The following is a 15,779-nucleotide window of genomic DNA, read 5'->3' as shown; positions in this document are numbered from 1 at the left end:
CTAGGCGTCGCAGAGCATGAAGGATCCCATGGCACGTCGAATCTTTCCACCGCGATCCCTGTGCCCTCGAAGCATTTTGAAACACGATGTTAAAATATCACAGTCAGAGTTGAAACAAATCCTGCGGAGCAAAGGAAGCGCGGTGCTCGAGCAAATGCCATCTGGATGGACTGGATATCCTAGTTAGCGAGACAAGCCCATTTTCGGAAAAGCACATCTCCTCATGAACGCTGCTGCACGGCTAAGCCTCGAAGGCGAGCACTTTGCCGCCACTTGACGTGGTCGTCTGCACGAGAGATTGGCTGAGAAGCGACGGTGCGCGATGGCTGCAAGGGCGGTTGATGAAGCGGCTGCACAGGCCAGGCGCCTGAGTGGACACCGTCGGCGCCAGATCTCCGACATTATCAAAATATCGAGGTGCCACATGATCAGACATTTGATAAGAGGAGTCGACGGTCTGGTGGACGAGCTAGAGAAGCAGAGTGCAGACGTGGTGAAGAATGGATTGGTAACACGTTCGCCGAGGGCAGCGGCCAAGTGCGCGCAGAGTCTTGATGGGGGCCGCATGGGGCTCTGAATGGCGTCTTGGTGGAGGATCGCACAGCGGCTTCGACGCCCCCTTGCATATTCGAGCTGTACACCGCCATCCTCAGCCAATCAACAGGCCCAAGGTGACCGACTCTGCGTGCCGCACATCCATATGACCCATTCTTGCACGAGATAATTACGGACATACTCCCGATGGTCAGAAGCTGGAGAAAGAAGCATGCTGTGAACGTTCTCGCTGCCACCTCGACGGTCTGCTGACCGCCTTCGGGACGCCACTCAACGACAACACGGACCATGTCGGTCGTTTCCTTTTGATGGCTCGGTGATGGGTTGAAGGTGATCGGAACTACGAAGTACGGACTACGCCTGCCAGCCTCCCGATAGATGTTAACGATAGATGTCAATTCGGGTACCTGTGTCCTGGATTACCGAGCATGCGGCTTGTGCTTCCAATCGTCCCATGACCGCACAATCGCAGGAACAGCCAGAAGCATCGAGACCGCCGTCGCCGCTCCTCCGCATGCGACAGGCACCAGCTGGCTATCCTTGCAGCCTTGTAGATATGACTCCAGGATCCCGGGGATCTGGTCTTTCGCGAACAACTTCCTGATCTCTGTTGCACCAGCGTTGACCACCAACTCGGGCTTGAGCTTCGGGACGTTGTGTCCCAGCCCGGAGATCAAACTGTTGGTGAAGGCGGCTTCTGTCGCGGCGATGAAGATGGATGTGCCGAGGTTCTCCGAGAACAGCGTCAAAGCCGTCGCCGCAACCATATCCTCCGCCCCTGCAGCTGCCTGTTTAGCGATCATGAAACTTGGAGTGCAAGGCCCGCGCCCGTCGCTGTCAGAAATTCGAATCCGATCCAGGAACTTAGACTCGCATCTGCACCCGATGTGTGAACCATGGTGACAGCAATCGTCCCAGCAATGGCGCCGACAACTAGGAAAGGGGTGTAGTGTCACCGGAAGGTGAGAACACCATTGGCGACCATGGTGAAAACTGAAACGCCCGCTACTAGCGGTATCAGACGAAGACCGCTCTCTGAAGCAGAATGGTTGCCGACCGACTGAAACTGGATTGGTAGGGCATATGACAGCGGGAAAAGCAGCCCTGCGAGGAACAACTGATAGATTAGGATGATGACAATAGGGCGCTTCCTGAGGAGATAGGGGCTCAATCATAGCTCGATCACCCATCAGCCATTCGTTCATGACGAAGATTACAAGGGAGGACGGTGGAGGATGCGAGGCTGGCAACGACGCGGCAGTTTCTCCAGGACGGAGAGACCCCTCCCTCCCTTCTCCAGTGCGAGGACGAGACAAGCTATCGACCCTGCTCAGAACCGAAGGTCAGTCACCTCTGGGAAACTTCGTCAAACCATGCAAGATGGCACTTACCCAGGACACGCAGGCTTCCAGCTAGATCTAGCGAAACAACCTTCTCCTTCAAAGGCACTTGGTCCGATTCGGGCGACGGAAGTTGCCTGACAGTCATAACCATGATGGAAGCCGCCAGAGCGCCCAGAGGAAGACTGATCTTGCTGAAGCATGAGTCTTTGATCAGGAGCAGTCGCACGCTCCCTTCCTACCAAAAGCACCACTGCCACCCCGGGCCATCGTTCAGCACACCACCCAGGAGCGGCCCTACGACGCTGGCCGTTCCGGACGTCACGCCCAGGACTCCCATATATGCGGCTCTGTATTGGGGTCTGACGCTGATCGCGATGGTGATGAATGCTCCTGTCACGGACCCTGCCCCTCCCCCTCCCATTCCGGCAACCATCCTACCCAGAACCAGGAAGGAGCTGCTAGGAGCGACGGCGCATATTGTGTTGCCGAGTTTGAAGATGACTACCGTAAGCAAGAACACCCTCTTGATTGGGAAGTACTTGTACTGGCTGTACCACTGCCGGTCAGCCTCTATGCTCGTCTTCCTCTCCTGCCACAATCGAGGTGAGTCCGCAACTTACAGCTTTGCCCCAGGTGGACTGGAATGCCGGCGTTGGTGATCCTGTAGGCAGACTCATACCAGCCTACGTCCTTCACGGTCCCGAACTAGTCAGTGATTCTAAGTATCGCAGTCGATATGATGGACGTGTCCAAAGCCGACAGGAAGATGGTGAATATCAATCCGGCACTCAGGTGGACGAATCGCGACCCTGTCGGATAGTGTTGCTCCTGCTGGAGAGCTCTTGTTGGTTCTCCTCATCATCGGTAAGAGAGCTTTGTTGCAGTTCTGCAACCTCAATCACTATAGTGCCCTTCTGGCTGACCATGGCTCTTCGATGCTGTGAGCGGTGGCATGAGGGTACTGCAGCAAGGCACATAAACAACAGATGAGGAACTTGCGACTTTCACAAAATACCTGGTTCCAGACTCTTTCAGACCTCGAACTATTGAATCTGCATATAAGCCTGGGTTACATTAATTAGCTTGCCTCCCCATCCAGACCCAGTTAAGCTCCTCGCAAGTATACCCATCGAACCAGTTAAGCTCCTCGCAGGTAAGATACGCGACGTGCCGCGCCTTGCAGCGCCTTGTGCCTCGACCGGTCCATTTGTTCCGCGACAACATCCATCATCGACTTGCGTGACAGCCTCGCCGGCGCACTCTCTGTCGCTGAATGTAAAAAGACCCAGTCGCGCATCATCCGGCAGGTTACTTCTCTGTAACATTTCTCATCACTCAAAGCCACAAACACACGGAGTCACCGGCACGTGACACGCCTCAGGGATTAGCCGCACCTAGCCGAGGCTCGGGCTAAATGTAGTCTTGATATACGTAAAAGGCAAAAATTGGTCACAATCATTAGGGTGGCATGGTGTAAGGGTTAGCATGTATCGTTGTGGCTCAACATCTGCCAGGTGGACCTATTCCGATCCGATCCCAGTTCGACTCTGGGTGCCGCCATTTTTTGTCTTTTTCTAATTTGTTTTGTTTTTTCGTACTTTCGGCGATGGCGAACGATTGTGTGAGGCTCATAGTACCGGACCACAATCGCATTGGATTCTAACCGAGTCCTGAGTACTGCGCTATTCTTTTCAAAGGGCGACGTCTAAATCTCGCTCAGCTACATTTGTTTCTCACGAGCCACCCACCTCCAGTGAACGTGCTATGATTGGCTGACATCTGGGTCAAATACCATCGCTCAACTCCCCGGGTTCGGTTCAAGGCTTTACCCTCGTACATTATCTCGTATTTTTAGCGATTGTTAACCACTCAGTGCGAAGCCGAAAAGTACTCTTACCTTGCCCTAATTAAGTAGGACCTGTTGATCAAGAAGAGAGCCGAGAAGTCATCTGGAGATAATCTGTGCCTGACCTGAGGAGACGAACCTTTCGTATCACCACCGGCTTGGACAACAGAACTCGTGCAAGGACAAGCATCAGCCTCGTCTGGGACATACCACAACTTTCAAACCTGCGATATCTAATTTTATGCAGTAACAAGGAAGTATTTCCGGGGTTTTATGCGCCGACAAGTCCGTTAGGTGGAAAGAGACAATCCTCTGTGCCTTCCGTCACCTCACCCGCAATGCCGCCTCCAACACTCCCACCACCCTCAACCCACCCTCACTCTCATGTCGAGCACCTGAAGCTCGAACCATTGACGCCGTCGTCCTTTGCCGAGTTCGGCACAGCGATATCTTCCCCCTTCCCACCCACTCTCACCCATCCACCCAGGACGGCCGAGACAATTCCTCCTCCTCTCCACGCACCGCATCAACCCACCGCGGTACTGGCGAACCAGAACTCCGCCCTGAAAACGTCCCCGATTTCGCTATTCGTCGACAATTACCCCGTCCGCCCACCGACCACTCCGCGCTCGACGCCTCAAATGAGCATGTTCTCCTGTTTCCCGCGGAATCTGAGCGGGATCGGGATCGACACGACCCCCAGCTCCAGCTCCAGCTCCGGAGGGTTAGCATTCAAAGCCGACATTCTGGAACGCCATCCGTATACGACGCAGACGTTCGCGCCCTTGGGCCTGTCCGCCGGCGAAAGCGACAAGGGGAGTGTGTTCTTGGTCGTTGTGGCGCCGTCGCTGCCCGGCTCCGTCAAAGCAACGTTCCCTGATGGAACATCGAAAGTCGTGACTAAGCCGCCCGATTTGTCTCGGCTGCGTGCGTTCGTCGCGAGGGGAGATCAGGCGGTCACGTACGCGGCGGGGACGTGGCATGCGCCTATGGTCGTGTTGGGCCAGAAGAGGGTGGACTTTCTCGTCACGCAGTTTGTGAATAAAGTCGCGGAGGATGATTGCCAGGAGGTGCTGCTGGGGAGCAATAGTCTGCGTGTGGATCTGAAGGGGTTGGGTCTGCAGGATGAGAAGAGTGGGACGGCAAAGCTGTGATGAGATGAGGCGCCGGGACAAGAGGGAAGGCAAAGTGCGAGTGAAAAGTGGCAGGTCAAGGACAGCATTGGCGTGCTGTGTGGTGCATTATTCATATGTCCCCGACACGAGACGCTTAATGGGGTATCATTTGCCAATTCGAACCATGCAAGACTTTTCGCTCAAGCCGAAACCAAGTCTTCGGCCAGTCCAACTTTTCAAAGCCAGGGCGGCATGTTATCCAAGATCGAGCCCGGCAGCCAGCACCAGACGGAGTATCACATGCCTCCCTCCAGTTTGGATACCAGCCTCTTCATGCCCACCCACTCGTCCATGCTCGCCTCACCATTCCCACACTGCAAGCCCCTGCCGACGTCAAATACGGTCACCACTCCATCCAAGCCACCAACAGCAAGGTGGCTGCCCCTCCTCTCTTCCCAGGCCACCTTATTCAAGCCTTTAAACGGCACTATACCGTTCTTCCCTCTTGTCGGAGATGCCTTTGCAATCGGCACTTCAAGGTCATAGCTGAGGTCGAACACTTCCAGCTCGCCCGAGCCAGTCGCACACGCAAAGACAGAAGGCTTGTGTGGCGCCCATTTGGCATCGTACACGAGATCTTCCCGGCCAAGGTTCAGGACAGGCTTGACCACAGTCGGGGCCGCCCCCCCAGCCACCATGCTCGAGGCAGTGGCACTGGAGATTGCGGCTGGCTTCACGCGCCAGAGCTTGACAGACCAGTCGGAGGATGAACTCAGAAGCAGATCTCCCAGGTCGACCGGACCACGCGCGGGATGGAATTGCGACGACATGACAGGCGCAGTGTGACCTTTGTATGCAATGCGAGTGTCAACTCCTGCCTGGGCGCCAGCTCGATCGTACCTATGGCAGGGATAAATGGTTCCTTCTTCAGTCCCGACGATGAAAAACGTAGGATCTGCAGCGGGAAAAGACATGCTTGTGGGAGCAAGGTCGTCAGTCCGTGCAGGCGGAGGAGTGTTGAGAACAAGGTATTCCTGAGCTTGAGTGAGCATATCAACGGACCAGGAGCAAACGACACCGTCCATCGATGCGGTCAGGATGTTGTGGGCGTTGGGTGTTCCGACCACGCTGATGCTGTAGACTGGGTGAGTGTGGCCGAGATGGGAACCAGACTGTGGAGTTTTCTGGACCGGTTGGCCTGTCCGGCCAGATGTCCTAGTGTCCCATAAGCATATTTGGCCGGAGTAGCAGCCGCCAATGACGAGGTTGGGGTGGAATGGTGAGAAACGCGCAGAGAGGACGTCTGACGATGCTGTAAAGGTGTACTCGGGCCGTGACGGGGCATGCGAGTTCCAAAGCAGAACCAGGCCAGCTGGCTCATGTGGAGCAGAAGGATTCTTGGTGTATGAAGATAGAAGCAATTCATTAAAATGTGGTGAAAACTGGATATCCGAGACTATTCGTCTTCTGGTATAACGGTCGGAGAACAATTGGAACGCCTCGCACAGATGGTGGGACTTTCTGCTGGTCCGTGAATATGGCGTAGCGTCGTCGTCGTCATCGTCGTCTAGCGTAGAGGTGCGCGTGTAGTCGGCTAGCAGATCGTACTCATCGTCGATGTCCAGTGCGCGCTCAATCACTTTTGACGATCGTTCGACGAATGACACGAAGTCCGTGGAGGCAACTACGGCGTTGAGTTCGTTGTTGTTCAGAGTCCGCAGAGGAAACCGTAGCTGCTGCTGATTCTGGGAGATGGTGGATGCGGTGGAATCCCGATTCAAGGTTGCCCGCAATTCCTCCTCGATCTCCTTCCGCAGGGCTTGTCTGATCTGTTCCTCTTGTTCTAGGTCGCGCCGGCTGAGTCGTTTTCTATGACGTAGCGACAGGTCTTCGTCTTCGGACAGGTCCTGCGGTTTTATTGCTTCTTCCAGGTATGGCTCAGTCTGCACGCCTTTGGTGTATGTGATGTACTCCTTCTTCGGCGGTGCCGGCTCGCGGGCAGACGCATCCACGTAGTTGGGGTACGAAGTGTCTGTGCTCTCGGTCTGAGTTGCAATTTCGCGGACCTCCCTCCGCGGAGACGGCTCGCCATCCTGTTGTGGGCTGAGATGCCCAGTTCCTGTATCTTGTAGTGAACTTGGCCGACTTCCTTTTCTGCTTGGGGAGGGTAGGATCGAGTCTCGGTCTCGTTGGTTCTGGATAAGGGTGTTGACTAGGTTGTCTATTTCCTGGCGACGCTCCTCCGTATTCTTCCCCGGTGATGGCGCCTAGGAACCATTAGTACGGCCGTGATTGGGAAGCCGGTAGTATTTGCGTACCTCCCCAATGCTCTGGCGCTTTGTCGTGTACTGTTCCTGGCGCAGCTCCCTCTGCCGCTTCAGTTCCGCCAGGCGAGCCCGCTTAGCGGCGAGTTCCTCCTTCAGCGACGACATGTTGGGAGTGACATGGGGTTGATGTATGTCGTGGACGACGTGGTCGACGTGGGCAGGGTAGGTGTCCGGCGTGGTGTCAGACGCGAGTCAGCAATCGCGAGATCACGTGGTTATCCGAGTCGGTTGGAGCAATGTAGGAGGCAGGGACAAGCTCCGATTTTGAGAAACATTTCGCAGCTTCAACTTCCCGCAATCACATCAGACAACAGCCAACGCAATTACAGTCGGAGAAGGCGATTCGGAGCCGGAACTTGGTGTCGCATCCAGAGCTTGATATCGCTTTGAGGAGGAATTCGCGCGACTGCACACACTTTGTTCGCCATGTCGACGTCTCAAGGAGTGAATGTATGGAATATCCGAATTCACGCAACGGTCCTATAGATGAGCTCGGTTCTGATTTCTTGCAGGTCCTTCGGTGGTCGGCTTTGGCGGCTGGTATATTCTACGGCTTTACTCACCAAAGAACCATTTACGCGCGCAACGTCGCAGCACACCAAAAGGCCGAATACGACCACAAAGCAGAGTTAATATCAAAGGCAAAGGCGGAATGGGCAAAGAAGAATCTCCCTCCTCAGTCAAAAACCGCGAGCGGTGATGGTACGTGCTGCCTTTTATGTTCCGGGGCTGGACTCGGAGAGCTCGGACTGACTTGATGTGCAGTTATAACGGATCCCAACGACAAGAACTTCGACCTCGAGGCATATCTTACGAAGCTCCAGGCTGAGAGCTGAGGAACCAGCGCTGACAGCGGATGCAAGACAAGCCTGAATGAGGCCGTGCGAAATGTCCAAAAAGCCTTGCCAGGGCGAATAGATACGGCGTCGAATCGAGTTGATACCCGTGCGGCTTGGTCTCAACCATGGCGAATTGCCATGTGCAAAGCAAGAAATTCACGGGCGACTCGCATACAACTTGTACATACTGGGAAGTGGCAGGCGGTGCCCTCAGCTGTAAAATCATGATCCATTGACATGAAGTTCGCCATCAGGGCAGATTTTGGAAGAGAGAATGCATCTGCCCGTAATAGCAGCTTTGATTCTACTGAAACACACCAACATTTCATGCTCAGCCTCCTGCGAACTCATCCGTCTTCCGCCAGCGGTATCAAGGCTGCATCAGAAATACAGTCCGCTTTTTTCGAAAGGAGCCGTGCTTTAAGGTGCATTGCATTCCCCTTTTGTCCAGCAGTGAAGCTACTGTATCTTGTCTCGCAGAGCAAGCTTGTTCTGGTACGAGATAGACCTGCAACTCATTGACTGTACTCTGTAAATCCAAAAGAACAAGAGCTTCATCTCAAGCTTGTCGATTCGTAGTTGGGGCAGCTACAGAAATGCCCTGCCGATGTACTCCGTAAGGGAGGGGAAGAGCCATGTCTGGACTGTGCCACTGATGAGTGCCCGGTCAGAATGTCGTGGTCGGGCTTTACGGGTATACAGCAGCACTCCGCATTGTGACCGCAGAACATGCTTTGCATTCTTAGCATTGTCAAACATTGCGGTGCTCGGTCAGTTCCATCCCGGTAATCACTGTGTACTGAATTGTGCGAGGTACAACGGCAACGGCCACGGAATCTTCGCAAGCGCCATCACGTGATAACATCCCCGAGTGCGCCCTGATCCTCCCGCTCAGGCCTCCCTTGACAGACTCCTCCAGGCGGTCCTGTTGGTTGAGCGAACGAAAATACGGACCCGCCCACCTGTCCGATCGATCGGTACCTCGTTCCTCGTATCACCGTTAGACCTTTATTTTCTCCCTGTGCGGCGGCGTCTAGATGGACTACTATGCAGTACCGCACCTGTGCGGAGTGTCGCGAGTGCCGTTCTTCACGTTGCCTTGTCAGGCTTCTTCGTCCCCCTTTGAGCTGGACCGCTTGACTGCACCTGGTTCCAAGATGCCAAACGCCCAGGCCAAGGCTCGAGCCAAGGGAGAAAGGCGGAGACCCTCGAGGCGGCCGGGCGCCAGCAAATCCGGGCGCGAAGCTAGTGCTTTACAAGTAATGTGCAAAGTCCTGTTGCAATGACGATGCATTCGGATCCGCACGTCAATCACCACCATTCGCTCTCGTCTGCCCATCAAGTCTCCGCGAGTTGCGAAGTTCTGCTTTTGTGGCCTTGATCAACACCCCCTCTTTAGACGGTGGATACAACCCCCGGACAAAAGCCGGCCTCGGAGAGCCATCCAAAGCTCAATGAAAGAGGCGGACGACCATTCACGGACGACTGCCGCGCTGCATTGTGGTACGCGCTCACTTCGTTCTGCACAGCCGGGCCAGACTACACTGTTACTGGCTTGATCGCCAGCCCGGATGGCCCTTTAGAGCCACGGGGTGATGCAGACCTGAAGTCCCGAGATCGATTCCAGGACTTGGATTGGCGTCAACCCCGCAAATTCTGCTCTTCCGAGAAGGCCACATCAAATACGTCTACCGTAGTGCGTTTGCAAATGCCAACCCCCGCCGACTCCATCCAAGTGACTGAGTTGCGGCGTTCTAGTCAGTCTTGTCGATGTACGGTGTATAGCCCCCTCTGTCTTCTTGAGGGCCGTTTTGCCCTCGGCTTCCACCAACGTGAGCCAGGTCCCCGGGTTGGACAGGATCCGCATGATGTCGATCGCTACTGGGTCGTTCACCGAAACAGACGGTACCCACGAGAAGCGAACACCACATCATGTCACCCTGACTTTTCCTACCCCAGCATTTTCCCCGCAGCCAGGACAGTGCATGTAGTTTCCACACTAGCCCCGAGCTTGAAGGACCGTCACGCCGTCTCATTGGTGCAGATCCAAGGCAATGGAGGTTGAGCTGGAGAGCTTGGACTTGAACAGGTTCGATGGCGTCGAGGATCGGTCCATAACTCGCTGATCCAGAGCCCAGATCCATGCCCTGGCGTCACTCAAGCATTTGGTCAATCTCGCGACTAGCTCAGAGACAACAGCTGCCTCCACCAACGGCAGCACAGACAACACTCGGCTGAGCGGGTTAGGGGCTCTCCACCCAGAGTAGCTCCAGAGAGCCAGCCTGCATCTCTGTGACGCGACCATAGCGATGTCCTATATTAGCTGGGTCCTCCCAACCACTGCAGGGCGAGACATTTGTACCCGTCTTCCTTGTATTCCTATACTGTCGCTCTGCAAGCTCATCATATTTAAATCTTGCTCGAGTCCACCTGTGTATCTTCTTCCTTCAGGTACCTCTACCATAGCTATACCTCTGGAGACTTCTTTACAACACTTAATACCGTCGCCATGTCGAACCTGCCAGATATTGAGAAGGATCACGCCGGCAGTGACTCGGTCAATGGCAAATATGACCTTCACCACAATCACCACGACGAAGACTCCGCGTTGAGGAGAATTCGGACTGCCGGAAGCATTTCGATCACGCCAGAGCTATTCGAGAAGATCTATCTTACTCCCAAGAACCGCGTGTCCAACAACATTCGGTCTACCTTTGGCAACCCAACTCCACTGTACGTCGCCTCTGATCCATGAATTACTACCTGCTGACCCAGCGCAGTGCTATTGTCGGTTTCATCCTTTCGCTCACTCCTCTCTCAAACGTCTTGCTGGGATGGCAGGGCTCTGGAGGACTCGGTGCTGCTGAAGTGTGAGTTCGCGAGATGATGCACTGGGGAGGTGTCATTGCTGATCTCTCCTGCAGCGGTGTGTACTACTTTTTCGGCGGTCTACTCATGGTGCTGGGTGGGTTCCTCGAATTCATCCTCGGCAACACCTTTCCATTCGTCGTCTTCTCCTCCTTCGGCGCCTTCTGGCTCGCGTTCGGTGCCACCCTGACACCTTACTACAACGCCTCAATTGCCTACCTGCCGTCAGATCCGGCCGCGTCTTCCTCGGATCCCGTTTTCGCGTCTACATTCGCCTTCTTCCACGTTTACATGGGCGTCCTCTGCTTTGTGTACCTGATTGTGGCACTTCGAACCAACATCGTCTTTGTGCTCATCTTTGCACTGCTCGTGGCGGCCTTTGGGTGTTTGGCCGGATTCTTCTTCCAGATGGGCAATGGAGTCGTCAATGCGACACTGCAACATGCCGCAGGAGGCCTCACCTTCGCAACTTCTCTGTTGGGATGGTACCTCTTCGTCGTGCAACTGCTTGCCGCGGTGGACTTCCCTCTCAATCTCCCCGTGGGCGACCTCAGCCGCTTCATCAAGGGTGCAAGTGAAAGAGCCGCAGTAAAGAGCGAGTAGGGAAGTCGCTGAGCACGGCCGGGGGGTGACTTGTAAGGCAATGAGCGAGGAAAACTAAGATATGTGCATAGGGAGACTGCAATGTGTAGAGGACAGCATCGAGCTGCCGCCGCAGTGTCAAGTATACCATTGCGACGACGAAGTTGGTTGGAGGGTACATGTTCCTATAGCCGCTTCGAGGTACAAAAATTATGCCTTTTAATCAATGGAATGTAAGACAAGTCGCGATCCTCCTCCAGACTTTGGGACAGTTGCCTTGTTGGACAGCCAAGCATGTAACAATGATAGCCATGCAGCGGGCTCTTCCAAGAAAGACGAGCACCCGAGGTCTGGCACCATAAGGCTGTGCTGGTCTTACAGCGTAAAGACGGTGAGAACAGATCGGAATATGCAGGCCACTTCGTGACGTTCCAGAGAGCTGCGGTTCGTGCTGTACCACCACGGCAGCGCACCACGCTCTGGACGAGTTTTAGCCTTCTCGGAGTCTCAGTCAACAAGTCATACCCCCGGCGACTCACGCGACTACCGCCGGCGGGCTGGTACGGCTTCGTTCGCAAGCGCTGGTGGAGAAATAATAGTCTCGAACTAACTTTGACATCCCCAATCTCCTCTCGTCCGAAAGCTCCAGGCTCTGGCTCTAGCTTTGGCTTTGGCTCCCTGGGTCGGGCTAGGATGGACAGCTTTCATCTCCGTACGAAGTATCGCGCTAGCTACTCCTTCCGCCAGACATGTAACCGTTGGCTCTGTGAAACACACCGGCGGCGAGGCGCATCGATCTTCACCGCGATGAAAACATTGGTGGACCGCTCGGGCGGTACGGAGTATATGGCTGCCTCAATGTGGCCGCATGCATCCCAACCTCTTTTAAACGCCATGGTAACGAAGCAAAGCCAGGTCTACAGCTCGGAGGCGAAATAGAGGAGACAAGCACGGAGTACGGGGTACGCGTGCTGCGTACACGAGAAACCTGTCATGCTACAGACCGCTGCGGACTCGTAGATCGACACAAACGACTTGAGGCTCTGCAAAACGATGACCACACAAACTGGTCACGTGCTGACGAGGCTCTGGCATAACACACATTATGTAATCATGGGTCGGCGGAACGTACTTCCACAGCCGGCGGCCAAGAATCAGGCACAACTCACCCCGGCCGCAATGGACGCCGGCGACTGTTTCTGCCTTTCGCAGACAGCGTGAATGTGTCAACCGCTCGCTAATGCGCCTCAATTGACTAGAGAAGTACTCCGTACGTTGTGTCCCATCCATCAACCGGCAAGCAGAGATATTCGTCTCACCGCATGGTCCACAGTCGAGCCTGGCTATCGTTCAGCTTCACAGGCAATTTAGCTCGAGCTCTCTCTCACTCAGCCTGCCGGAGATCCGCCGCCCTTTCTAGAAGCAGACAAGCAGACACCGTGTGGAACGGCATCCGCACCATGGTGACCATCAACACTCCCCGTGATCCGAACACACTATCCAACTACAACAATTGGCGGACGGTGCACACCTCCACCGACTTCGACATTTTGTTCGACGAACAGAAACTGAAAGGCAGTGTGACGCACAGCTTCGAATCCATCACTGACGGAGAGAGCGATGCAATCCTCCTGGACTCGAACCACGTCCAAATTCACAGTATCAAGGCCGACGGCAAGACAGCAGAATGGGAGCTGCTCAGCCGGCTGGAACCGTACGGCAATCCCTTGAAGATCAAATTGGACCGAAAGCTCAAGCTGAAAGAGAAAATCGACATACGAATCGACGTCGAAACAACAGCTGCCTGCACGGCTCTGCAATGGTTGACTCCCGCTCAGACTTCTAACAAGAAGCACCCATATATGTTCTCACAATGCCAGGCGATCCACGCGCGATCGATCTTCCCCTGTCAGGACACGCCAGACGTCAAAGCCCCCTTTGACTTCACCATCAAGTCACCCTTGCCAGCCATTGCGTCCGGCATCGGGGCCAAAGACAACGGTTCGTCGCAAGTGTACAAATTCCACCAGAAGGTCCCCATCCCAGCCTACCTCTTTGCCATAGCAAGCGGCGATATCGCGACGGCACAAGTAGGCCCTCGAAGCATTGTCGCAACAGGCCCGGATGAGCTCAAGGAATGCAAATGGGAACTCGAGGAAGACACCGAGAAATTCCTCAAGGCGGGCGAGTCGCTCGTCTATCCCTACGCATGGGGCGAATACAACGTCCTCGTCCTCCCCCCCTCATTTCCCTACGGCGGCATGGAGAACCCGATCTACACATTCGCCACACCGACGATCATCTCCGGCGACAGACAGAACGTCGATGTGATTGCTCACGAGCTGTCGCACTCGTGGTCCGGAAACCTCGTCTCCAACGCCTCATGGGAACATTTCTGGCTGAACGAAGGTTGGACCACGTACCTCGAGCGAAGAATCCAGGCCATCGTCCACGGAGGCGACCAATGGCGCGACTTTAGCGCAATAGTGGGTTGGAGAGCTCTGGCCGACAGCATCGAGCAGTTCGGCGAGGAACACGAGTTCACGAAACTGGTCATCGACCTAAAGGGCGAAGATCCCGACGACGCCTTCTCCAGCATCCCCTACGAAAAGGGCTTCAACTTTCTGTATTACATCGAGAAGCTGATCTCCAAGGACGAATTCGACAAGTTCATCCCGCATTACTTTGAGACCTGGCGGGGCAAATCCCTTGACAGCTACGACTTCAAAGCCACGCTCCTCGATTTTTTTAGCCACAACGATACTGTCTCCGAGAAACTCGCCAGCATCGATTGGGACACGTGGTTTTACGCGCCGGGCTTCCCGCCCAAACCAGACTTCGACACCAGTCTGGTCGACCAGTGCTACGCCCTGGCCGCCCAGTGGGAGAAATTCACGCACAACCAAAACCCGGACTTTGGACCCAGCAAATTTGATATCGATGGCTGGTCGGCCAATCAGATCGTCGTGTTCCTCGAGAAGTTGCTCTCGTTTGCCGAGAAGCTGCCGCAGCCGCACGTCAATTACATGGGCTTCATCTACAGTCTCAAGGAGACGCGCAACGTGGAGATCTCGGCCCGATACTACCAGATCGCCATGAAGGCGAACGACTGGACGATCAAGGACTTTGTGGTCAAATTGCTGGGCGAGGTCGGGCGGATGAAGTTCGTGCGCCCGCTCTACCGCGGCCTCATGAAGATGGATTACCAGCTCGCCGTGGAGACGTTTGAGAAGAACAAGGACTTTTACCATCCCATTTGTCGCGGCTTGGTGGCAAAGGATCTGTTCGGGACCAAATAGAGCGGTGTAGCAAGGCACGTTTTGTGGTATCTAGAGGGACGAGGTTTCTACAAGGCCATTGACCACTAGGATACGGAATTTTTATCGGACTGCTGGGTTTGGTTCCTGGATGCCATCATGAGCCACGCGAAGAGCACGATAAAGGACAAAATAAGGCCCAAGCACAAGTCGCTCACCCGACAGGCGGCAGAGATGGATGGCTGCGATGGGCAGAAATGCCCATGAGATGAGATAGATCAATTCCAGGCAAATAATCAGCCTTGCAGATTCCAAGCCGTCGTATCATCCATGATCATGGTACCGTTGTGCAGCTGAGCCCCTTCTCCACGGAATCGATGAGACCAATACTTACTGTACGAGTCGAGGGTCTCGGATCTAAGCTTGGAATTCGTGACCACTATGTCGTCAACGGATCAATCCGTCCGACACTCCACAGCACAATAAGAGCAGATGGGACCATGGGAAGGGGCAGGCACGATGTCTCAACCACGGCGAAAGTAATGCACGAGATGGAATACATTCGCTCGAGAAGCTCAACCGTATCAAAGACACACAGCTGCGTCGGCGGCAGGGACAGGTCATCATCGTAAATAATTAGATGAAGTCGACTTGTGTGTCAATCAGTCTGGTCCTTGGTAGGGATCCAAAAAAAAACCCCTCTATCTTATCTCGGTCGTTTCGGTAGGGTGTAGAAGTCAGGTAGAGAGCAGGAAGACCATGATTCGTATTATATTTTGCTATATTGTCGAGGCCGCCAACCAAGTTGACTCTTCAACGGTAATGCTATACTGTGCTGTAATGTGCTGTGCTGTGCTTTGCGATCAATGCTCGTCCACTCGCAATATAATGTAACGAGATGCCTGTCCGTCCACATGCCTTGAAATGTGCCATGCACGCTATGCTATACAGTGCTATGCTGCCATGCTAGAGTCGAAAATCCCTCTCTCACTCGCCGAGCTTCAGTTGTCCAAAAACGCCGCGCTATGCCTGCAAGCACATGTATAT

General features: G+C 54.5%; 6 protein-coding genes across 6 annotated transcripts; 4 read left to right on the top strand and 2 right to left on the bottom strand.

The window, feature by feature from the left end:
- Window positions 1-974: 974 nt before the first annotated feature.
- On the bottom strand, window positions 975-2,575 carry A1O7_06780 (uncharacterized protein; the record flags this gene model as incomplete). The annotated part of the gene is made up of 4 exons (XM_007760780.1): window positions 975-1,333; window positions 1,947-2,089; window positions 2,138-2,442; window positions 2,519-2,575. 4 exons carry the CDS (start codon window positions 2,573-2,575, stop codon window positions 975-977), a joined length of 864 nt encoding a protein of 287 aa, XP_007758970.1.
- A 1,507-nt stretch (window positions 2,576-4,082) lies between these two features.
- Window positions 4,083-4,898, top strand: A1O7_06778 (ureidoglycolate hydrolase; the record flags this gene model as incomplete). Its single annotated transcript, XM_007760779.1, has 1 exon — window positions 4,083-4,898. One exon carries the CDS (start codon window positions 4,083-4,085, stop codon window positions 4,896-4,898), a length of 816 nt encoding a protein of 271 aa, XP_007758969.1.
- A 257-nt stretch (window positions 4,899-5,155) lies between these two features.
- A1O7_06777 (dynein intermediate chain, cytosolic) lies at window positions 5,156-7,291 on the bottom strand (the record flags this gene model as incomplete). Its single annotated transcript, XM_007760778.1, has 2 exons — window positions 5,156-7,126; window positions 7,178-7,291. The coding sequence occupies 2 exons, from the start codon at window positions 7,289-7,291 to the stop codon at window positions 5,156-5,158; spliced, it is 2,085 nt and encodes a 694-aa protein (XP_007758968.1).
- A 347-nt stretch (window positions 7,292-7,638) lies between these two features.
- On the top strand, window positions 7,639-8,022 carry A1O7_06776 (uncharacterized protein; the record flags this gene model as incomplete). Its single annotated transcript, XM_007760777.1, has 2 exons — window positions 7,639-7,888; window positions 7,952-8,022. 2 exons carry the CDS (start codon window positions 7,639-7,641, stop codon window positions 8,020-8,022), a joined length of 321 nt encoding a protein of 106 aa, XP_007758967.1.
- Window positions 8,023-10,534: 2,512 nt separating this feature from the next.
- On the top strand, window positions 10,535-11,496 carry A1O7_06775 (uncharacterized protein; the record flags this gene model as incomplete). The annotated part of the gene is made up of 3 exons (XM_007760776.1): window positions 10,535-10,758; window positions 10,806-10,895; window positions 10,950-11,496. 3 exons carry the CDS (start codon window positions 10,535-10,537, stop codon window positions 11,494-11,496), a joined length of 861 nt encoding a protein of 286 aa, XP_007758966.1.
- A 1,439-nt stretch (window positions 11,497-12,935) lies between these two features.
- A1O7_06774 (leukotriene A-4 hydrolase) lies at window positions 12,936-14,774 on the top strand (the record flags this gene model as incomplete). The annotated part of the gene is made up of 1 exon (XM_007760775.1): window positions 12,936-14,774. The coding sequence occupies one exon, from the start codon at window positions 12,936-12,938 to the stop codon at window positions 14,772-14,774; it is 1,839 nt and encodes a 612-aa protein (XP_007758965.1).
- Between the last annotated feature and the right edge of the window lie 1,005 nt (window positions 14,775-15,779).

This window comes from Cladophialophora yegresii (assembly GCF_000585515.1).
Source record: "Cladophialophora yegresii CBS 114405 chromosome Unknown aczIN-supercont1.5, whole genome shotgun sequence".
Taxonomy (NCBI): Eukaryota; Fungi; Ascomycota; class Eurotiomycetes; order Chaetothyriales; family Herpotrichiellaceae; genus Cladophialophora; species Cladophialophora yegresii.
The sequence above is the reverse complement of the archived record's forward strand: the minus strand, read 5'-3'. Positions and strand labels throughout refer to the sequence as shown.